General features: G+C 41.8%; 1 protein-coding gene across 3 annotated transcripts in view; it reads right to left on the bottom strand.

Moving 5' to 3' along the window:
* Positions 1–24,869, bottom strand: part of CTNNA3 (catenin alpha 3) — a 411,331-nt gene that overhangs the window by 75,343 nt on the left and 311,119 nt on the right. For all 3 annotated transcript variants that reach the window (XM_058028688.1, XM_058028686.1, XM_058028687.1), the window contains 2 exons: positions 22,680–22,880; positions 5,438–5,589 (listed from right to left, as the gene is read on the bottom strand). In XM_058028688.1, coding sequence (XP_057884671.1) covers positions 5,438–5,589; positions 22,680–22,880 — 353 coding nt within the window. The remainder of the gene's footprint in view (positions 1–5,437; positions 5,590–22,679; positions 22,881–24,869) is intronic.

Here is a 24,869-nt window from a genome sequence, read left to right as displayed (position 1 = left end):
TTACCTCAGAGATGTGCAGCTGATTGCAGCACTAAACACTTTTAACTCACCTCTTATTTGGGTTCTACAGCACAAAGTGACATTCTCCTTTTATGGGACTCAGGATAGCAACCTGAAAAAGGAGATGTGCCACCACCCCTGACAGACAACAGGCATTTGTTCTGCACTCTCTTTTAAAGACATCACATGAACACGTTCCTCTGCAGCCACACTACATCCAGACACATCAACCCTTGGGGGACAGGACTGAAGCTGCCAAGGAGGGGAAGGAAAGGTCCTGTCCTGCTTGAGTCAGACACAGCCAGAAAATGCTGAGAGGTGCAGGACCAAGTGGCTAAGGATAGAAAAAGATGAAGAAAAAAGTTTTTATCAAAGTTCTCAATATGAGTTTGTAATGGATTCGCTTCACTTCTATATTTCCGACCAACAATGAAGCTCAACAAGGCTGTATGAACAGTTCCTTGTCTGTCTGTCCCATGAGGTCTCAAGGCCTTTTTGGAAAAACAAACAACAGGACTGCAGTAAATGTCTGCCATTCTCATATGATTCTTTGTTTTGCTTTGTTTTCTTTAACTTAAACAGATGTTCAATTCATGCTTGTTATTGCCTACACTGGACAGGGTCTCACTCACTTGGACTACAGAAGTAAAAACAGGCAGAAAACCCTGCAGGTGCAGGATAATTCTGTGATTAGAAAAAGCTGTGGTAGAATTTAACTGGACACTCACTAACTGGCTGAAAGGTTTCAGCACTTGCAACCTTCCTGTCCTAGAGGTCCATGTTCTAAATCTTCCTGTAACTCTGCTGGGTGAAAGATAATGAATTTTGCTGTGATGTCTCTTACTGAAGAACTCAAGCTCTGTTAAGGATGAATTCTTACATTTCTTTAAAACAGAATGAAAAATCATGCCAGATTTGCAACCAACAAAAGAAGTTAAAAAAGAAACCATCCAAGGGTATTCTGAGAAAGCCAAAATATATGAAAAAGCATTGATGCTGTAGACTTTTGAATGTGTACCTAAACTGAGTTTGACTTTCCAAAGAAAATTAAAACACAGTAAAAGACTGTTGGCTAAAGAACCAGGAATATTAGGAATTGATTGGAGGTGCAGGGGGGATCTAGTTGAATAAAAGTACCTAGGTAAGACAGAAAAGGAAAATGAATGATTTGCTACAGTTTTCAGGAGGGCTGGGGGATGGAAATCCCACACATCGTGGGGCAGGGAAATCAAGGAACAACGTGCAAAACAAACTCCAAAAGCCTAACACCATAAACTCTTGAGGGAACCTATGGTCTCCATGCCAGAAGTCTGAGAGAAACAGCACAGAGAACAGCCATTCAGCAGAGAGGATTTTTAACAAATGTTTTAATGTGCTAAGAACAGCAATTTCAATACACACTCTGCACTTCTCACAAAGCTAGAGAACTTGGGTTCCTCAGTCACTGCTTCCATGAACATTAGTAAAAGCATCTTGCATAGAGCATGTGAACCCTTTGCCCTCTTCTTTGTCTCTGGAAAACCTGAACAGCTGCTCACTTGTTTATCCTCCAAAAAGAACAAAGAATTTTGTGAAACGTTTGATTTGGTGACTTTGTTTCCACTGTTCTTGGGATAATTGTTAGCATGACTATTAGTGCTCTAGTTACCAGTAGTTATTTTTCTTTTGAAGTCATTCCTTTCCACTAGAGATTATCCCTAATGGGATATTGGTAGCTGTTATTTCAATCCAGCTGCCTCATATTTTTCAACTAAAAGCATCTTCATACAGAAGTTTTTTACAAAGTTCTACCATTAACATTAACATTCTGCAGCATTCAATGTGTATTGTCTCAAAAACCACCAACTTGTTTCCTTTGACTTTTCTACATATTTCACATGCAAGAATTGCCTTTAATTGTACTATTTAATCTAATCTACTTCTGTAACATAAATATCCTGATTAAAACGTTATCCAGATAATGTAAAAATGCTCCTGTGCAAGATCAAGCCCACAAAAATCTCTAAAACACAACAAAAATGGGATCTTTAGAGTCAAAAAATGACTGAGAACTGTGGATACACCCTGGACCAACTATCAGTTATTTCTCATGGACAGCTGCCTCTGCATCAAGCAGTGCTTGCAAGTGTGCAGTGAAAAGCATCTCAAGGGGAGCAGCCCCTGATGCCAGAGGCATTTCTGTTCCAGCCCAGCAGTATCACACACCAGCCACATGTGGCTGCTCTCAAGTGTTGCCTCATACCTGGCAGGACTGCAATCAATGTTTTACATATCTTGGATTGAGCTTGGACATGGAAATGCATGGCTGGTAATTTGCAGCATTGGGCAGCATTTTACATTTAAGAGCTCTATTTTTAAAACCATTCTTTCTGTGTAATTACACGTTTGAAATGCTTCCTGAGAAACTGATCTGGAGAATTTCTGCTTTTCCTGCCATGTTGAAAAATTGCCCCTTGTGAATGAGTGGCCTCATCCATTTACATTTCCCAATTATTTTTTGTCAACGAGTTCCTGCCCTGAATCAGCCTTGCAATGAATCCCCTGTAAGCAGCAAGGTGCCATTCTCTGGCCTCAGAACATCTCATTTCCTCACCTTGGCTGCTACACTAACAGTGCATGTCTGAGTAACCCCCAGATCCACTAAAGCTTCTTCCAGGGAGCTGGCGCTGTCTGGAACATATGTAACCAGGAATGCAAACACATCCTGCCTCAGAAAATGAAAGGCAGGCTTTTCTCAGCACTCTCTGTGCTGGCAATCACTATCTCCAAGGGATGCAGGAGTAGCTGACTAGCATTTCACCAAACCTCAAAAAAACCTTCTCATGGCTGTGGCTGAACAATGGGATTCATTAAGGAGAGAGCTCACATCCTTTCTAACCATTTTTTAACTCTCCTGAGCTCTGGTCAGGACTTGCAAAGCAGCAGAGGAAGATGGCCCTGAGAGAAGCCATTCCAGGGCTGCTGTGCCCTCAGGATTTCATGGGTGCACAGCCCAGGTGCTGCACTCAGGGCATCCCCTGGGCCTTGGGCAGTCACAGCCTCAGCACACCTGAGGCTTTTCCCCTCATATCACCTGAGTGACAGTCCCTCAAATACACCCTATGAGGCTTTTCCCTCATTTTACCTGAGTGACAGTCCCACACAGACACCCTATGAGGCCTTTCCCCTCATATCACCTGAATGACAGTCCCACAAATACACCCTCTGAGGCTTTCCCCCTCATATCACCTGAGTGACAGTCCCACACAGACACCCTCTGAGGCTTTTCCCCTCATTTTACCTGAGTGACTGTCCCACACAGACACCCTTTGAGGCTTTTCCCCTCATATCACCTGAATGACAGTCCCACACAGACACCCTATGAGGCTTTTCCCTCATTTTACCTGAGTGACAGACCCACAAATACACCCTATGAGGCCTTTCCCCTCATATCACCTGAGTGACAGTCCCACAAATACACCCTATGAGGCTTTTCCCTCATATCACCTGAGTGACAGTCCCACACAGACACCCTGTGAGGCTTTCCCCCTCATATCACCTGAGTGACAGTCCCACACAGACACCCTATGAGGCTTTCCCCTCATTTTACCTGAGTGACAGTCCCACACAGACATCCCTACAGAGCACTCCAAGCAAATACTGCAGAGCTGAGTCTGCCTCTGCACAGAAACTGACTGAAGCTGTGTTACATTCCTCAGTGTAAATTCTCCAGAAATTCAAAACTCCAGAAAGAAATACACAGCCATGACCATGGAATTCAAGCCTAAGACAACTGGACATAAAGAAGACTCTTATCTCACTGAGAAACAGAAGCAACTTTGTAATCCTAAAAGACCCAAGAGCCCCTGAGTCGTTAAGGGAGTGATGAGCAACACCGGCATTAAATGAAGCTTACCTAGAAAAAAATGAGATGTCCCAATGAAAATTTCTTAGCCTGTGCTCACTGACACAGGAGCTGATCTGAAGACCCAAGCAAGCATCACCCACAATCTTGGTTGTGGGTTTGGTTTGGACCTACACCCAGCTCACAAACTCTCACTGCTATGGGACACATGCTGGATGTTTCAGGGTCTGTCCTCAGTGTACAAACAGCTTCCTAACTGACACCTGCAATAAGGATGAGACATTGGAATCATTCTGCACATCTGAATTCCTACTTTACCTCACACAATGTTAAGACCAATGTTCTTCACATTAGAATGGCTTTGGTGGGAAGGGACCTTTAAAGGCCACCAAGTCCAACACCCCCTGCAACGAGCAGTTTCCTCAGAGCCCTGCAGCCTGGCCTGGAATGCTTCCAGGGATGGGGCTTCTACCACCTTGCTGGGCAGCCTGTGCCAGTGTTTCACTGGCACTCACATTGCAATAAATTTCTTCCTTTTATCTAGCTAAATCTCCCCTCTTTCATTTAAAATCATAACCCCTTGCCCTATCACAACAGGCCCTACAGAGAAGTCTGTTCTCATTTACAAGCCCCTGTAAGTACCCAAGGGCTGCAGCATGGCCTCCACAGAGACTTCCCCAGCCCCAGCTTTCCTCGTGGGAGAGGGGCTCCATCCCTCTGATCACTCCTGTGCCTCCTCTGCAACACTCCAACACTCCCTGTCCCTGCTGTGCTGGGACCCCAGGGCTGGAGGAGCTCTGCAGGAGGGGTCTCACCGAAATGGAGCAGAGCAGCACACCCACCTCCCATCAGCTGCTGCTCATGGCTTTGTATTCACAAGAAAAGGAATCTGTCTCCTACCATGTTCTCAACTGCACAGTCAGTGCAGATCAACTTCCTTGGAAAAATCTATCTATATTGTTATTAATGCTTCATCTTATATTGAAATGAAATTGCTGAACATACAGACATTGCAGCTCAGTTGTTTATCATTCTTTATGAAGATATTTGGGGGAAACTCTGCCTCTGACAAAATTCTGGCTTGAATTTAAAAAATAAGCTTCTCTGATTCAGTTTCTGAACTTCAGGAAAAACACAAACATAAGCACAGTGATTGCAATTGTGTGAGACAAAGAAATCAGGTTCTGGTGTAAGGCTGAAAGAATTTGATATGGGAATATCAGAATCACCTGGAAATACTCTCTCTCCTACATTCCACAAGTTAAAGCTGAAGAACTACAAGATTTGGTTTAGTAGCTGCAAGTTAGCAGCTAATGAAGTGAACAAAGATCTTTACCAACCAAACAAAAGTATGTATTTTTAAAGAAGTAAAGACATTTTTGTGCAACATTCTGATGTGGTACTCAATGCAGTTCTAGACTTGTGCAGTTACAATCACACATTTCCCTGTAACCCAAGTTTCCCAGGCCAGTTCATCCTGGATATGAGCTTGGGGGCATTTATCACACACATAGCTCTGAATGCTCCCAAAAATGCCCTGACATCCTGGCCCATCTCAGCCACCAGTATGAAAGGAACAAACTGCAGACTCACCCGAATCATCATGACAGAGCACCTGATGTTGTGAATTGTATCATACACCTTCTTGGAAATGTCAACAAACTGGTTGTCATCAAACAGATGCACTGTGTTCTTGCTTAAGCTCTCCAATGCAATATTTACTTGATTAATAAACTCTGGAATCACTATTAAAAAAAAACAAAAAACAACAAAATTCAGTGAGCATAAAAGAACATATAGTTTATTTCTTTTTGGCAAAACACCTAACATTGATAAAAACTTTCTTTTCTAAAAAGCATTACAGTAATAGTGCAATTACTTTTAAGTGAGAATACATTTGTAGTTTTTATCACAGTTATAAAAATGCCCATAGTAAGCACATAAGCTGTGGGTGGTTGTACAGCATTAAAAGAAGAAAGAAGTTTTAAAAGAGGAGCTGGGGGAGCAGTTGTAAAAATTTGTTGGTGATTTCAATAGCAATTTTACCCAGAGAATCAGGATGAACAACCTGGCTTAAAGTTACAACCACTGCTGAACAGACTTCCACTATTTCCCAATCTGCTTTCATTCTGAATGGAGATGTAACCAGCAGAAGATTGATGTTTATTCTTCAACTGAGCAAGTCCCACAGCTGTAACCCGAATTTACCAGGGCAATTTGAACCAAACAAACTGTGCATTTGAGTCAGCTGGATTTTAACCTGTGCTTCACCCAGAAGGGCTGGGGGTTTTCTGCTGCTGCCCCAGGGGTTTGTTCTGCATGGTGACCTGGCAGCTCTGCAGCTCCCTCAAGCCTTCACACCACCCTGCAGCAAAGGAAACCCAGCACAGAATATGGAAGGAATGCAGATGGAAAATCCATCACACACACACAAGGACCTCAAACAAGCCCAGACCAAACTCATTTCCTGTCACTTGGAGTCTGAGGACATAACAAATGCAGAAGGATAAAACTGAACTTGTGTAATATTCAATATCAGTAACAGGCCTCATGGTACTAAAGCTCTCTCTCTGGCAATGTGTTGGTTTCAAACATTAATATTGTTTGTGTTCCACCCTCCACAATTCCACACTGTGCAATTCACAAATCCCTGACACACAAAAGCACTACTATTGATACCACTGATGTGGAACATTTCAGGCAAATCTTGAAGTTTTTAATAAATCTGGAGGCAGACAAAGCTTCAGTTGAAGGCATGATGATTTCTGAATAAGAAAACCTGGCAACTTAGGTGCCCCATAATGCTTTCCTGCCTAACTTTGATGAAGAGACCCACATAGCCCTTGGAGACAGCTAAATGCATTCTCTAATTACTGTAACTTCACTGTCTTTAAGCCAACAAGTAGTTGCCACTTAACTTGAAAAACAGGGTATTTAAAATCTGTGCCTCTTCAGAATATCACTGGAATTGTCATATCTTCAAAAAGGTCAGTGGAAAGATTTATAATAGTACAGAAAAAATACAAGACATTTTTCATTTGCAATCACATAAAATAATTAAGGAGAACAAGTGCCTATTTATTGGTCTTAAAAAAAAAATCAAAGAAGCACCACTGAATGAGAACTTTTCATCATTTTGTAATGCTTTTCTTTCTAGTTAAACAAAGATTTTGGCCTTTAGACTATCAAAACAATTCCAAGTGCAACCCAGGCTGCACTTGAGTCCAGAGCCACCACTCAGGGCTCTCCTCCAGCAGCATTTCAGATGGGGCTTTGCAGCAACAGCACTTTTACACAGACAAATGAAGCACAGGACTGTACTGCAGTTCTAAAGCATGTACACACCAATCTGCTAATGAAGTGTGAAAATACACTTTATTTCCTGCTCATTTTCCCTCTAAGTGATAGGACAACTCCCTCAAATCCAAGAAAATCCAAGACTACTGGGATTTATTTCAGTTTTGAGCTCCCAATCAATTACTAAAAAAAAAAAAAAGAGCATTTTGGTGCGTATATGAGCTCCTACCCATGGATAACTAACATCCAAAATACTTCACAGACCTCAAATAGTCAGGCAACCCTCTGAAACACTGCATCTAGTGGACTGAATTGCACCAATAATGTGCATATTTCCTGTACTTGGCTTTATTTTTCTAGGCAGCCTAAATATAGTAGAGAAGTGGATGCAACTGAGAACAGGAGGAAATTACTTATTTTTTCACTCTTTCAAAAGCAAAATAAAACTAGTAAAATTAAAAATATCAAGTGTTAGACAACTGAGAAGTACTAAATTTTTTATGGGGATTTATTTGTTTTATTTGTACATTTTATTTCTGTTTTCTTTGTGTTCCATTCTGTTTCTCCTGCAAAAAAAATTAAAAGAAAATTTCAATATGTGCATCTGTAATTGTGCTTTCCCTGAGAGGGAAGGTGCAGAAAGGAGGATGTTTGGAAAATACCAATATGCTCATAAGCATAATGTTCAAAGTCCCTAAAGTAATTAAAGATTTCACACTATCAAAAATATATTATTGAAATTAAACTAATTTGCTTTAAAATTCATCAAGTGTTTCCTAATTCCGCTGGTTTTTTTTAATAATACTTTTCATATTTCCTTGTAGGCATGTCTTCTTAGTCCTCTAATGCTTTTGCTTGATTTTGTAATCTTCAATCAAAACCAACTAATGAAGTCAGTTTGTAGTTTAATAGCTGTCAGGGCCCAGCTCTTCACAAAGAAAACTAAACTTCACTAATCCCTTCTTTCCAATTAGCAACTCTGTGCCTGTTATTTTTAACAATAAAACAATCAGGAAAACAGATTCTCAGCTTTGCAGGAGCCTCTGTGCTTGTACCTTTTACTTCAGCTGTGTAAGGGATTACCCCGCTCGAGCCACCACCAAAGCAGCTTGGAGTGAAAAGCCAGCAGGCTGCAGAGCCAAACTGTGCCCAGGACTCAAACACACCTGGCCAGACATGAACTGTCACCACCTCCTAGAACTGACCCAAAAAAAAATGTACTTCTTGTTTTAAATTCAAAATCTTTACAGTTCTTCACTCAGGGAAAAAAAGGGAAGAAAGTAGCAAACCCACAATTTATCCCAAGAAAATCAGAGGTAAATAAGCCAAGTTTCCCTTCGGTGTTTATCCGCATGTACAAAGACTCTGAGCAACCTCCCCAGTGGTGCCAGCAGAGTGAGGAAAGGCAGGAGAGCTCCCACTGGAACAAAGGCTGAAGAGCTGCTCCTTCAAAGGCAGCTTTGAAATGGAAGTGAGAGCACAGGCAGTGACTGAAGCTCTCTGTGCACAGCTTCAGAGCCCAGCGACACACACTGCAGCCCTGCCACAGCTCTGCCTTAACTCCAGTGGCCTTTCAACACAGGACACAGCTCTCCTGGGGATTCAGCCACCTGCAGGCATCTTCTGGGCCCAAACAAGTAATTAAAAAACAAAACAAAAAAAAAAAAAAACTGGGCAAGCTGGAGTGAAAAAATGGTTTTCCTTCTGAAGGTAAGAAAATCAGGGCAAGTTGCTAGTCATGAATTAGGACTCTAAGAGGAGGAAAACTTGCAAAAACCCGCCTGAAGTACAGTCAAGTATGGCCTGAAAAGCTACTGGATGAGTTTCATATGAAGCTAGCATGACAGCAGAGCACTGAAATAAAGCACATGTGCAGCAGGCAAGCCACCAGAGGTGTGAGCAGCCCAGAGCCACACCAAGGCACAGGTGGGGGCAGCAGAAATGACTTGACACAAGAGGTGTGTGCCTCAAGTACTTCATTATTCCCCCATAACCTGATCACCCAGCATGGAAGTCAGTGTGATGGGTACCTCAGGTTGCTTACAGAGGATTTAAGCAGCTTTCCAGCTGCAAAAAATCAGTGGAAGTGAAGAAAAGTCTGGTTGTAAAGATTAAAAACACAGCTGCCTGTTAAATGCAAGGTAATACTAGAGAAAGGTAAGAAATCTAGATAATAGCCACACAGCCTCTATTCAGTGCTTCTTTATTTAATTACATTCTTTGAGATCAGGTAATAGTTTGCACTTCCTGTGATTTAAAAATAAGCATTTGTAAATTTCTTCTCGAAAGGTGTCTCAGAATTTCAGATGGTAAGAACACTGCCTATTCCAGCAAGCCAATTTTACTGCTAAGTATTATGTCTCCTCTTCATGTCACTGCAATCCAGAATGGTACATAAAGAATGAAAAAAATAAAACCCATCTAAGCTGAGGCAACTGGGCTGGCTAAGGGACACCCTGTGAAATAAAAGGGATCTGCTGGCAGCAGCCTGAGTCACGGCACCCAAGATAAAATTCAGAATGGAACAGATTGTTTCGGTGACTGATGGAGATAGCTTCATTAGAGGTGTTCCAAAATACACTGAAATAATAATGGAATTACTGCAAAAAAAGAGTACTGTGCACTCACTGGAAAAGGTTGAGCTGAATAACACAAGCAGGTTTTGAAACTGCAACCACTTGTGACTCTTACAAATGCACATAAAGCAATCCTAAGGTGAAGATGAAGCAGCTCCTGAAGCTAATTTCACTATGGTACAAACTCCTAATTCAAGCCTCTATTTCTGTGATACAATGTTAAATTGGTAACTTCTTACTCTGCCACTGTATCCAATGGCTTTCTAAGGAATACATTTACATATATCTACATACATATGTATATGAATGAAGCAGAAGAGCTTTGTGACTATAGGTATTTGATATACCCCTTATATTAGCATTCACCTTATTTGGTAACAAGTTTACAGGTTTTATGCAGAAGAAGAGATTAACTATTTGTGGGACTTGCAACACCTGGAAGAGCTCATTTTCCTCTGGCAGCTTCAATCCTAGGCCAGTGTATGAGAGGCACAATCTCAGAATCCCCCATTGTCCCCTCCCTGACTATTTAGAGCATAAAGATCTATAAATTATCCTAATGGAATTTAGCATTTCATGCCAAAGTTTCTGCATAATAACAGCGTAATAGAACATGAAGTAGTCCAGGGAGAGGCCTGATGCACATAAAAAGTTTCCTAACAAAAAGCAAGCTGTATCTGCCTCTCTAACTCAGACCCGTGCCAGCTGCAGCTGTGCATTTTGCAGCTTGCAAAGCTGGCAGACTGCTGGCAGACCCACAAAACACAGCTGAGTGTGTATATACATGCAGACATGAGTATATAATTACCTAGCTATGTACAAATGGGCATCATGAGTATTTTTGTATGTGTATGTTTACAGACATATTTATACAGAAACTACGCTGAACACGACAGCAGTTTTGTGGTAGCAGATCTTCACAGCTAACAAGGGTAAGATTTTTAGGAGTTAACTGTCCTGAATGTGAGAAAATATTGACAGCAAGTGAGACCTAATTATTGGCAATGTGTGGAATTAATGAGTAGCAATCCAGTAAATTGCTGCTTTTAATTTTGCAACGGGCCTAATTTATTCCTCCCTGAACACACCCATGACAGTGATTCAGCCTCCTACCTGGAACAGGAGTTGTTTTGTTTTGCACCAGGACAGCTCAGGTGCACACAGCAGTCCCTGCTCTCTGTGCCATGGGCTCAGGGGATTGTTTGGGATTTAGGAATCCCTGGAGCACAGCCTGCAAAGGCACGGAACACTGCAGCTGGGAATTGAAGCAGTGCCCTGCAGCTGAACATCACAGCCCAAGCTTCAGTGGGACCCCTCTCAGCCACCTTCAAAGGGTTTCTTTGTGGCCATGCTTTGGAGGGAGCACATGAGCTCCCCTGTACAGGGAACTCATTAGAGACAGGTCACAGCCTGCAAAGGAGCAGAGAGATCATTTCAATAATTTACATAATCCTCCTTTTTTTGAAGCCCTCTGCCTAATACATTTTGCTGCCATGCTCAAGGACAGAGTGACCATGAGATCCCAGATGAGAATGACATTTCCCCCTAGGACAGATGAGAGGGATTTCAGAATTTATTTCCCATTCCTTAGCAGACAGTGTGGACCATGTGGGCCTGTCTTGTCTCATCAGTCCCCTGCCACAGCACGGCATCACAAGCTGTGGGAACAGGAACCACTCCTCAGCCCAGAACATGCCTGCCCTTCCTTCAAGTGCAGTCTCTGGGCTTCATTTAGGGCAATCTGCACTACATGGAATGCCATATAGCTACACAGAAGCTAAGACTAGTAAATACCCAAAGTCTGTACCTAAAAAACACCCCAAACACGGCCAAAGCTCAGCCAGCAAGAGCAAAGAGGCAATTTACCTATCAGGCAATTTCTACAGGCTGCTGACCAAATATTCCCAAATTGGGAATTTCCAAATTGACTGAGCAGGACACAGGAAATGCCCTAAAAAGGAAATTAAGAGGAAATTTAAGTCCTTGTGGGGAGCAAGTGACTTCATTCTACGTAAGAGAGACTAGCTCAACAGAGAGCAGCTTTTTAGCAATTTAGGTGGGAAAGAAAAGTCCTGAGAGTTAAATAAAAAATAAAATTACAACCATCCCAAATCCCTCTCTGTGAACCTTCTTTGGTTGCATTGTAGATGCATTGTGCTATAAACCAAAGCCAGAGAATGGGGTAATTCACAAAAAACTTACAGTTATCCTTTAAAGGAGAAAAGTGGGAAGAAACAACTGAGCACAGCAGTTTCCAACACACCCACTTGTCTGTGATCCCCAGCCAGTCCTTATGGAGGGGGCATGGCAGTGGTGCTGAATTTACAGCTGCTCTTCATGTACTGCAGTAACTTTATTTATTTTGGGAGACACCAGTGCCATTTCAGAAGCTCAGAACATGTAACTAAGACATATCTCCATATTTCAAATATAACTAAGACATATCTCCATATTTCAAATATAACTATGCTGACAATGAGTTGGTCTTCAAAACATTAACAGCAGACAACAATTTAAACATTCAATTTTGAAATGCAGCCACCTATTTTGGTAGATTACTAGAAATATTGACTTTTTAGAAATCTGGTTCCCAGTGGGTGTAGCATCAACGTAGAAAACCTGAAATTAATTGAATTAGCCACAAAGAATAAAACTGCACAAGATTCCAAGCTTTTTTGGCCCAAAGACAAAAAAAAATTGCATATCCCACTGGGAAACATCAGAAAATCAATACAGCTTTTTAGGCAGAGTCAGATAACGTGGTTTTGACATATGCTAGCAAACAACAAAAACATACAAGACAAAATCTCCTTGGATAAAATGGATTGGGAAAAGGGTCACTACATTTTAGTTCTATGTCTGCTTCCACAGTAACTTGGAATAACTGAAATAATTTCATCAAGAAGAATTATTTTTCATGGAAGACTGCTGACATTTTAAAAGTAAGCACAAGAAAAAATACATCTTGCTTGCCAAAATCCTCAAACACTTAATTACAGTGAAATACCAGTAAATGCTGTCAAGCACAGAAAAGAGATTTTTCTGAATGGTGCCAGAAAAATACTGTCTGTAAATTTAATATTCAGAGGTAGCCTGGGAGTGATTCAGACAGCAGTGACAAAGTCAGGGGGGCTCTGTTCAGTGGGGTCACAAACACTGGCACCAGGCAGAAGGAACAGGAACCCAAGGGCTGCACCACAACCACAGGAGTCAGTGGCAATTGCTGCAGTGCATTTGGAATTGGGTTCTCATTGCTGAAGCCCAGGTGGAAGCTTCATTATTAGAACATGGTATAGTGAAATGGATTAAAATCAACAGTGATAAAGGGATGCTGCCACGTTTAATAAGAATGTTCAGCTGTAGCACATCATCATTTGAGAGCAGTAAACCTGCTGGCTGCAGAAGGTGAAATACCAATGGGCAGCTTCTTTTTGGCCAAGGTGACAGACTCGAGTGGCACTCTCTAAGGGTTCAAAGCAGGAACCTGAAGGGGCTGTTGGCACCCAGTATTCCAACCATAACTGCATCCTGTATTACACATTCCGCCCTACAAAGAAATCCCATCTTACCCAACTGCTTATCAATAACACTTAAAAGAACCTTCTTCAGTATTCCCCTGAAATCTCTCCATCAACTAGTGTTTAAATTAATTAGCAACATTTATGGTTATTAGTGCTAATGCTACTGTCATCAGCAGGGCAAAGTTGCTCAGCTAAAGAAAGCTCTGCACAAGGAAGCAAAGGAACAGCTGCAGAATCCCTTGTAACAGGTACAGACACTGAGGGGCAGCTCCAACTGCAGGGGACTGCTGCAGACAAGAGAGGGACTGCCAATTACATTTCCTGCTACATCCAACTCCGTGGAGAGACTATGGAAAGGCTGAAAAGGTTCCCAAGGTGTTTTTGTTCTCTGCTTGGGGTTTAGAGTTTACAAAGATGGACTACAAGAAAGCCTCCTCCCAGCCTACAATGCAGACATAATGATTTTCCTCCAACATACAGACTACTGAAGATTCAAAAAAGCCAGTTATCAGCTCACAAACAATGGTTAAAAACTGAACAAAACTACACTGAATAAATCTAGCCTTGCTTCTAATACTATTGAGATACAAAATCTAAATGTGTTTTTAGGTACAGGTTCTTACTTACCTATCCCACAGAATAAAAGACAAGCAAGACAAGTGGACAAATTAAATAAACACAAGAGGACAATGTTGTTACTGGAAAGAAATCTGGAGCACTGCTGAAAATTTTACTATTAGCTCTCAGGAAAAGAAAGTAATTGCCACGGTTTGAAAAGAACACACTGAAGGGTAAACAAACTCTTTGAAAAATAGAGCACCTACAGGTTCTAAATGCTTCTTTGCCTATCTGGAAACATATCAGACTAAACCAAACAGATGGACTGCATCCATTTGCCATGTTTCTATGCTTGACCACCATTTAATACACAACACTTCATAGAAGAGGTCTGCATTAACATTCTGGAGAAATTTGCAGATTTTGAACAAAGTATATGCAAGCATTTTTACACTCAAAGTCCTTCTTAATAGTAACAGTATGTATTTCTAGTAACAAGCAAGTCACTAAGCAGAAAAAGAACTCTTCTCTAAGAATTTGACATTGCTACAGCAGAGTATGAATGCCCATATTAAAGCATTTAATTACCCAGAAAAGATGGTTCTTAAGTGAATGCAGCTGGCATCTAACACAAGCAAAACATCCTATACACATAATTTGAAAGGATTCTGCCTATCACCTCCTTAGACATAAAACCAACACAACATCAGTCACATGTTTGTCCAGCTAAGTTGTGAAAACCTCTAAAGACAGAAATGTCACTGCAGCTTTGCTCTAGGGCTGCACTAGAGTGAATAAATCCCCTGCTCTGCCCACACTCCCCCTGATTTTCTCTGCTGCAGCCTGTGGCCCCTGCCCTAGCTGTGCCACCTGTCTGTACCAAGAGTGAGTGGCAGCAGAGTCACTGCAGCTCTCTGGGGAAGCTGCAGTCCCCATCCCTTGTCCCTTGGCTGCCACCTGCCCACCTGTGAGTCTCTCCCCTTCTCACAAGTCATCCCCAGCACCCTCTGCTCCCCAGAAAGCTTTTCCCCAACACCTGGAGTTTGACAAGGCTACTCTGGAAAGTGCACAGTCAGTGCCATCCTCTTACCAAGGATCACAGCCTTTCATCCTTCCCATCTTATTCTGGCACTCCTGTTACAATCCATGTATTCACTTTATGTTTGGCATACTATCATTAAATATTGTTTATTTTACCATGAATGCTTCCTCAGAGATCTGCTTCACGGTATCTCCAGAAATCTAGCCTCCCCTTCCTAAAAAAATAAGCATATCAAAACCAACAGTGTGCTGATATCATCCAGAATTGCTCACTAAACACTTCTGACTTCAGACCAAGGAATCAGTACCAGGCAATTATTTTAAGCCTCCCTCAACACCAAAAATACCGTTCCTGGGAAAACACCTTCTGGCACAGGGAATGCTACTTGAAGCTTCAGGTCAGGAAAGAAATTATAAAACTGAACCCTAAGAAAAAACCCCACAAATCCCTCAACTAAACAAGCTGTTGGAACACCTGTGGGTTTTCCCTAAATGTTCCTGTTGATTAGGAGGGCCACCAACAGTTCCCTGCCTAGCCTGGCTGCTAAGGCCCAATATTCCACAAGCAAAGCATGGCTGCTGTTTTACAGTGCTGGGGAAGGGTGAGGAATTCTGCAACAACTTTTTTACACAATACCAAGACACAGGCCTTTCCATCTGCTGACTGGAGCTGCTCATCTTTGAATTTTTAATGCCTGACAACAATCAAAAGGTGTGTGAGTGACAGACAGATGTACATTCCTGTATGAAACTCCATGGCAAACGCTTCAGTTCTGATGGATGCATTCCTTGCACTTTGTCTGCTGCCTACTGCATCATTCCAATCCACTGCAGCTGTTTGACAGCACTGGGTAAACTGAGGAGGAGCTCTGGGGTTCTCATCGACTGTGACACAAAACAAAGCCTGCAGCAAACAAAACCAGCCTCAGAGATGGGGATTCTGGTAGAAAACAGAACACAGTCCCCAGAAAGTGAGGAGAAGCCCTAGTTACAGAAATTTATTTGGTACATAATGAATTCAATGCCACTTCTCCCAGTAGTGCAATGGATGGTGGTGACAGACTTACTGAGACAAGGTGACCAAAATGAAGACAAGCTTATCGCTTATGACTTCAGCAAGAATCAATTTTACTACATGAACAGATTTACAATCCAAGCATACATACACAGGCATATATAAATACTACTGAATTATGCATATGCTCCCCCCATCAAGAGCTGCTGCATCATTTCCACATCTGAAAGTTCATGGTTTGCAGGGAAGGAAGCACGAAGAGCTGAGGGCACGCTGCCAGAAAGGAATCACTAAAAATATCTTAAACAGATTAGATGTATGTAGTTGAAAGTATTATTGGAGGAAGGTGGGGCAATCATTTGATTTTGATTATGATGGGGCATGTCACAAAATTATGACTTTTGCTATAAAACATAGTGTATTACATGTAAAAATGAAAACTGTTCCACATTACAGTTAGGAAATTATTTCTATGAAGAATTTAAGAATGAGCTACAGTTGAAGAACAAAAACATCCTGCAGATTTTCAGGTCCAAGGAAATCCTTACTGAAACTGGACTCATATTCACAATTTAAACCAAAACAGTCCTCGTAGATACTATGAAATAGAAAATGAACTCTTAAGCACTGATAATCTATGAAATCCAGTTACTCAGTTCACAATCCTGCTTAGGAGGCAAATCATGCTCTGACATGTAAAGGTTACAAAAGCAAATGGTCAGAAGAGTGGTAAATTCCAAAGTATTCCAAAGACTCCAGTACATCCTGGGATAACCCAGCAGGCAGGTCTGACCAGCTTTGGCTCCAGGACACATCAGGTGAAGCCAAAGCTGCTCATTAAGAACTAAAATGTTCCTACTGCAAAAAACTTGTAAAATAGACAAAAACTTCAGCTTCTGTAAGAAAGATGCCATCTCCAACATATTGCACTGTTCTAAAAGGCAAGAGGATGAAAGGATTCTTTGAATGTGGACTGGCAAAGGAAATAAATAATCAACAAGTGCCTGAGACACAGCAAGTTAACCATGGGCAAGTGCAACAGGCACAGCATGCTTGCAACTCCCCAAAAATGCAAAGCAACAATAGCATCAGGGCTTGTAGGATCAAGGCTACAAGATAAACACTATGATAACAGTAATGAGATAAAACTGTGTCCCAGAGGCTCTGGAAAACACATTCCAAATAACTGGAAAGGTTACAGAGCTGGAAGTCTGTAAGCTGGAATGAAATGTCCTTAAAATTACAGAGGTCAAGGCACTTAAAAGCTTGTGCAAGAAAGTCACAGCTGAAATGAAAGGAATGGCTTTGATATGGGCATGGAGATAACCTTGTGCAAGTTCAAGAGCTTGCTTCAGTTAAAAAAAAACGCAGTGAAAGGAAGAGCAGAGTCCCTGATCTTGTTATCAGCTTAGGGAAGGGCTGTCATTAATGAAGGGACTCTACTGACCACTCTAGTGGTCCTTAAGATCTAAAAGACAGAGATCTATTAAAAGGGATGTATTAAAGTTATACAGACATTGGAAAGCAACAAGTCACTTCTTAATGTAGCTCCAGGTGAGGGAAGATTATCACAAAACGTCACACACAATGACTACAGGAAGGGCAATTCTGCTTGGAAAAAACCAACAAACCAACCAACAAAAACCCCAGCCCACAAAACACTGGAGAGAGAAGAACAAAGCCCTTACTGCCCATTAGTACACTGCCATCCCCACTTTCCCTGCAGGGCCTGTGGAAACTGCAGAAGCAAAGACAACACTGGTGCTCAGTGGTGTTCTGACTTTAAGGAAGCTTCCCCACGTGTCCTCTGCTCCAAAACCAGGCTGCAGGTAAACCAGGCTTCACCAAAGTGGCAGGTTCATTACCAGGGGAGCAGTGATTACCTCCCTCCCACTCCCCATGGAGCTCAGATGGAGCGAGACCACGTGTGCCACATCCACGACAGGCAGCAGAAGGGCATTTACAATCCTAACCCAGGAAAATGACCTAACAACCAAAAAAGCACCAAAACCTCAACTGCACAGCACAAAACCAAACTTCTTACCTTCAGAAACAGGTATTTACTGCATGACAATGCTGCATTTTCAAGGCTGCTCTAACTGAGATTTCTCTTGAGGAGGAAGGTTCTTGGAGACTCTGAGTGTGTGTTCAAGGCCTGCCCTGAACAGGGCATCTGTGCTGGGCACTGAGAGCAGCTTCTTCTCAGTGCTTTGAATGATCACTAAGTGCAACAGCATCTCCAAGAAGCAGCTGTGGAGTTAAAGGCACCTTAATGCCCACACAGTGCCTATAATCAACATGGGCATTACACTGCTATTAACAGCGAAGCAAAAGTATTTGTGAGCTAGAGGAAAAGAAGAAAAGATTGGCAAAAAGAAATTTCAATGTTCAGGGTCATTTTTTGATTATCTGGAACCCAAAAAAATGTTGGTCTTTCCCCCTATTTTTCAGAACAGTCTTACATCAGAAGCAAAATCCAGTTTCTAAAGAAGGATTCAAACAGAGCCCTTCAAAAAAAGAAAAGCCTCACTGCATTCTCCCCCAAATGGAAGTTACTGACTCTGTAACAGAGTAAAAACCACAAGAATCAAGGGCCATTACTGAAGTTATTATCTCACAATCACCATGGAACTCATCACAAAGCATATTTCAGGCTAAGTCATGCAAATACCCTCAGTGTTTTTCTTGGCCCATTTTTTGTTCCTTTTAGCTCTTACAGTAATTCTGCTGAATAGTTGCTGATAAAATGTTCCCTGTCTGGGTTGAGCACCAATTTCAAAGTTAACCAGTTCTATAAGCTTGCATGCTCAGGCCTCTCTCCTTCTTCAAGTGCTTGGGGATTTTCTTTTTTTATGTATTTTGAAGTGACAGGAGTCAATCCTCTTCTTCAGCAGTCTTTGGGTTTCATAAGCAAGAGTGAAAATCACTGAACACTAAACAGACTTGAACAGCAAGTATCCTCTATAGATCTTATTCTGACAGTGATGAACAACTAGTAGAAAATACTTTTTCATTAAAAACTTTCTGAATTAATAAAATTCTAAATTAACCTTTTTAAATTAATAAAAACTTACGATTTTTGTGTGCCCCACAGAATGAGTAAGGCCCATTCACCTCATTTTAGCCACCCTAAATAAATAAATTAGAATAAAATTGGTCATATTGATATCTTTTGTTCTACAACAAGAGGAAAGGACCTCCAACTGCCCATTCATCCCATCTGAAGATACCCCTTAGGAAAAGCCAGAGAAGTCTCTGAAGTGCTCCTGCCTCCCCACGCTGGCTCAGGTGGCTTTACCAGAAGATGACAAAATAAGTACTAAATGTCAGAGTGGGCAGGAGAATACAGACAACCCCTCTTGCATTCCTTCTCTGGAGGCTGCCTTTTGGGTGAAAGAGAGCCACATTTCCAAAGAACAGACAATCCCTACTGCAGAAGACTCGAGGCAGGGGACAAAGGAAACTGCCAGGCATTTCACATAAGCTGCTGTGACAAACCTGTAAACTGGAATTAAAAAAGGCAGGTGAAGCAGCCAGGAAAGTACAAGCCATTAGCTTGGTGCACACAGGCTTGCAGGAAATGGAAAAGCTGCATAAAAAGCTCAAGATGGAAGGAGGCTTGCATCATGAAAACAGCACTGTCTTTTTATGGCCAAGGTAAATTACCTTTCCCCAGAGAAAAGCAATGCAGTAGATTTAATCCCCTCTGGGAAATCAATTAATAAATTACTGCACAAGAAAGCCCTGGTTCAGGTGTAGGAGGTCAGTATTAATGCAGGGCTGTAGAAGCACCCACACTGAAAGGGCTATGAAGGGAAAGGGGAGACTGGAAGGTGGTCACAACACCAATCCTGGTGTTACATTAGTGTAACTAAATCAATTCATTCATACTGGCACATAATATGTTAAAATATGCTGCCAAAATGTAACTGAAGGCTGTGAAGGTTTTAAAGAAAATCACTGAACACAAACCCAAGCACTCCAAAAAAGTCTAAAAGCTAAATGTCTTTGGCCCACTGCAGACTTGAGGCAGTTACAATACTTGTCATCTTTGTCTCCACCCTTTTCCTTGTTTTTCTTACAAGATCTGCAGACATTGAAGTAACTAAAGAATTTATGTTTTTACACTTATATGTATATCATTAGAGTTCAGCATTAAAGCAGAACTGCAGACCAAATTTACAATACAAACCTTTTACTCTACCAACAGATATATGCCATAATATAAATTGTTGACTTAAATTTAACTGCTGCAGACTCTGGCAGGCAATAAAATAACAGAGGAGACTGGTATTTAAAAGAACAGAACAAGATCACCCTTCCAGTTCTGAAGAAGAAATACCTTAGGATTTTATAAACAGAGTTCCTAAAAGTTTCATTTTGCTTCGATACAATAGTACATAAACCCTATCAAAATGCAATAAGAGACATATAGTGATCTTTGCTCTTTCCTTGCATACTGCAATGCAGAGAATTAAATATCTTTCTTTTCTTATACATTACCTCATCATATATTCTACAATTTAACCTTGATCTTTGTCAAAACAAACAGCAAATATATCTGCTCCTCTTTAGGCACATTTTCTCCCTTCTGTTACCTCCAATTTGCATCTTCGCTATTTCTTCTCCCATTCACTCTTCCATTTTTATTTTTAGTTCTCTGCAATTTCCATGTATGCTCTTTGTCTTTAATTTTGTTCTCACTAATTCTATACTCTGCCTGCAGTAAAATTTCTCATGAGTAACACTTTACCTCTTCCTTAGGCATAAAGGACACCCTCCACTGCCTGAGGTTATTGTGGAAGTTAACTGAGGAGTTTATGGCAGCATAAATACAGAGTTCTCTCCTGGTGAACTTTCCCCTGGCAATCAGCTGGACCTGAAAGACCCAGCTGGGATAGAATGGTTTAGGTTACACCTGTGGGCTGCAACCTACCTGCATTTTACCTGTAAGCTGAAAAAGTAAAATAAAACAAAACCAAGCAGCCCTCTCAGTTCAACATGTGTTCACTGCAGATCACAAATACAGGTGGAAATGAAAAGTGTGTGTGCCTTTTTTGCCCTCCTATTGAACAATATAAAGACAGTGAATTCTCTGAAGTACTGCAAAGTCATTTAAGATTGTGACCATGCTTGATGTCCCTTGAAACAAGCAAACATTCCAACCACAACCAGTTTTATGCCTCCCTGTCTTCTGCAGATGGACAGGTTCAGGTATATTATATATATTACTGTCAAAGCAAGGCAACAGAACAGAAATCAATGTCAACTCCCAACATCTTTAAACAGTACTAGTTTCAAGAAAAACAGGCTCAGCTTTTACATGAGAATCTAAATTATGCTTTCCTATGCTGCTTCCCTCTCAGTATTTGTCACAGTACTTCCAGAAATCACGAAGGAAGGAGAGCAGTGTTGAACATTTTTCAATTTTCCTATCAAAATATCAGAAAAAAAGATAAAAACAGGCAAGACTATTTCAAACTCTCCTCATTGTTCTCTTTTGCCACTTCACTGCAATGTCAGTTTACTCCTGTTCACATGAGGGCAGTTCTGCCCTGGACATACCTGAACTTACTAAGAAAGAGCTCAAACAAAATTCCTGCCTTTTCTGGTGGTAAAATGTCAGTTAAATGTAAGGTACTCGACATTTGTTTAGATTGAAAGAGCAAGGAATTAGATCTTTGAGTTCAGAAAGCCAAATCCTATATTCCAGGGACTTGCCAGAAAATCTCTCAGGAGCAGTTTAACTCCCCACTATGAGACTTGCAACCATTTAAAACATGGAAGTACTGGGAATACCATAGATTTTATTTTTTTTTTAATTAAGTACACATTATGAAAAGCCAGAGACTCATTTATGGAAAACACAGGAACCATTTATAGAACAGTGCAGTTACACCCCCTGTGGCCAGTACAGGCATTTTCCAATATAGGATGCCCTCTGTTTTAATATTATGGAAATGTAAAGGAGACTACTAAACATTTTAGAAAATTTCAATTTTGTTTTGTAAAACGGAAGACTTTTTGGGACATCTGATTACTGCTTAACAGTCCTTAAGCTGGGAGCACACACAAATCATGCACGTCTGTCACAGTGGTCACAAGTGTTGCAGGATGAAGAGAGAGGCAAGAACGTTGACCTCATGTTCAGAAGGCTTGATTTATTATGTTATGATATATATTACATTATGACTATACTAAAAGAAATAGAGAGAAAGTTCTCAGAAGCTAGCTAAGCTAAGAATAGAAAAGAATGAATAACAAAGGTCTGTGTCTCAGCACAGAGTGAGACTCAGCTCTGCCGTGAGTGGTCAGTAAATCCAAACATCCACCCGAGACCAATCACAGACCCACCTGTTGCATTCCACAGCAGCAGATAACCATTGCTTACATTTTGGTGCTGAGGCCACAGCTTCTCAGAAGGGAGAAAAATCCTAAAGAAAGGATTTTTCACAAAAGATGTCTGTGACACATGTCCTTCTCCAAGTTTGCCTTTCATCTGCTTAGAGCAGGCGTGGCGAGATGCAATGAAGTGGGAAGCTGCTACCTCATTAGTTCCAAGTCTCCAAACAATGCTACATGCATCCAGTAACGGGGGGATACCATAACTCAGGAAAGCTTACAGAGACTATGTAATTCAAATAAAACATTAAAAATCAGTTTGAACCGCATGGTCTTGTCCTAACTCAACAGCTGGCTGAAAGGAGCCACCTCGGAGGGAACCATCGGTGCACCCCCGTGCGTTGCCGCAGTGCCCGCGGGATCCCCGCTGAGGCAGCGCACCAAGGAAAGGTGACAGGCCGCAAAAGCCCCACGCTCGGCCTTACCAGCCCCGGAGAGCTGCTGCACGTGCCCCAGCACCCCCTGGGTGTAGGCTCCGGGCTCGTAGTTGTCCATCTCCCCCGCCACGACGTGCGCGACCCGTGCGGCGCGGCCGCGGATGGCGCCGGCGGCGCGGTCCAGGCCCTCGGCGTCCTGCTCCCGCAGCGCCACGATGCAGCGGTTCACGTCCTCCAGGATGTGGCTCTCTGCAAGCACAAGTGGGAAAAATGCATGTGGGTTACGACTGGCTTTTCGCAAATATTCAAATGAATGTTATATGTGTTGTGTTAGAAAGTAATGCTGTATTAATTCTCTTAAGTACTGTGTTAAATATGGTTTTGTGAGAGTCTGTCCAAATTTTCCCTCATCTGCCTGACGATCGTCCTTGGGAGACCACTGAAGAGAAGACCCCCCCTGTCTAGAGTATCTGGCTCTGAAGGAGCAAACTCACACGCCAAAGGCCCTGAGACCTGAAAGCTCAGTGTTAAGCTATGTTTTCACAGGTGTGCTTGCTGTATGCTAAGAAGGGGCACCGTGCCCCGTTTGCAACAATAGCAGCTCTGGAAGCTGTCCCACCCTCGGCCTGGCTGGACTTCTCCTGAGTTTCAGGTGGTCTCCCACTGAAGACCCTCACCTGCTTTACAACCACCGTGACAGACAGACTGAGATGCAAGGAACCTGTCCACCAAGGACTGAGACATGAAACTCCTGAAAGGCCCCTCTGCTCCTTCCAAGGACTGGGACTGACACCCCCAGCCCGGGGGAGGTGTGTGGGGAGGCAAGCTGACCAAAGCGAGATGTTTGCCTGCAGGTTGTGACCACTGGAGAAAGAAAACAAAGGCTCTCATTTACTGCTGAGAACATAGACTACCTGTTGCATCTGTTCCCTATTGTATCTGTTTCCCCCCCCTCACAATTTTCAGTAATAAAAACCTCTGAGTTAGCCAGAGCCTTTGAGATCTCCCCAGTGTAGCAGGTGGATCCTCGGCTGGACTGCACCAAAGGACTTCGTCTCTGCGTTGGCAGCTATATCCCATCCCTCTCTCTCTCTCTCTCTCTTTCTCTATCTTTTTCTCTCCCTTTTTGCTGTGGTTATTTCAATAAAACTGCATTTGTTTTGATTATCACTGCAAACCCCCTTGTACCGTGTTGGTTTTTGCACTCGGAGATCATTCCTACGAACCATCAGGGTATCTGTTCGCTAGGACGGATCCTGACAGGCTATAAAAATTGTTAAAACAGAAACTATGCTATGTAAGACGCTTTGTTTAACAGAAAGAGCTTGCAGCGAGATAGCAGCCACAGGACACCTAAATCTTTCAGAGAAAGGGAATTTATTGCCTTCTTATCAGAAGAAACGAACTTCTCCCCACCTTGGAGGCGCTGTTAGGATTAGAAGGAAGAAGCTGACACTGCCCAGACAGAATCCTGTGCTTGAATGGAATTTATGCATCATGGATGAGGTGTATGAATATACAACAGGCTGTTGCTTTTAAGGGTTAATCCTTTGTTAACAGGGGTCCTTTTTCAGGCTCTTGATGCCCAGAAAAAGGCACCCAGACGTCCGTAACTTTGTTTTTATTGTCTCATATTGTCCTAATTCAATTTCTCCAAATGATTATTACTCTAATTGTGTTACTATATTTTTTCACCATTTTATTACTATTAAACTTTTAAAAATTTTAAAAACAAGTGATTGGCGTTTTTCTCAACAAGGACACTGCTTTAGCACCCACCACTCAGGCACTCACACACTGCTGACACAGCTCAGCAGGCTGCAAACTTACCCTACAAACCTACACTGAGCTGCTGAAAGTTCTCCTACCTTCTACTGATTCCTAGAATTCAGAGGCACTGTAATACTCTCCTATAAGCAAGAGCAACAATCAAATACTGAGTCAGAAAATGCTATAAAAATAGGAAAACCACAAAAGATTACATACAAATTAAATACTTAAAAAATGAATAAAAAATTATTAAATCTGCTACATTATTGTTGAAACCATCTTAAGCCACTGTGACATCTTCCATAATGAGACGAGTCTCCAATGACAAACAACTGCCCAACAACTAAACTAACTTCTTTTACATTGATGCCTTAGGATGTTCATGCTAAATCAAGCTCTGAAGTAAATTATCACCCTTCTATCTTTCTAGATATAAATTTTTCAACTGGCAGTTTGTACTTACCACAC

Source organism: Melospiza georgiana, chromosome 8, assembly GCF_028018845.1.
Source record: "Melospiza georgiana isolate bMelGeo1 chromosome 8, bMelGeo1.pri, whole genome shotgun sequence".
NCBI lineage: Eukaryota > Metazoa > Chordata > Aves > Passeriformes > Passerellidae > Melospiza > Melospiza georgiana.
Note: the sequence above shows the minus strand (reverse complement) of the source record. Positions and strands in the feature narration are given on the sequence as shown.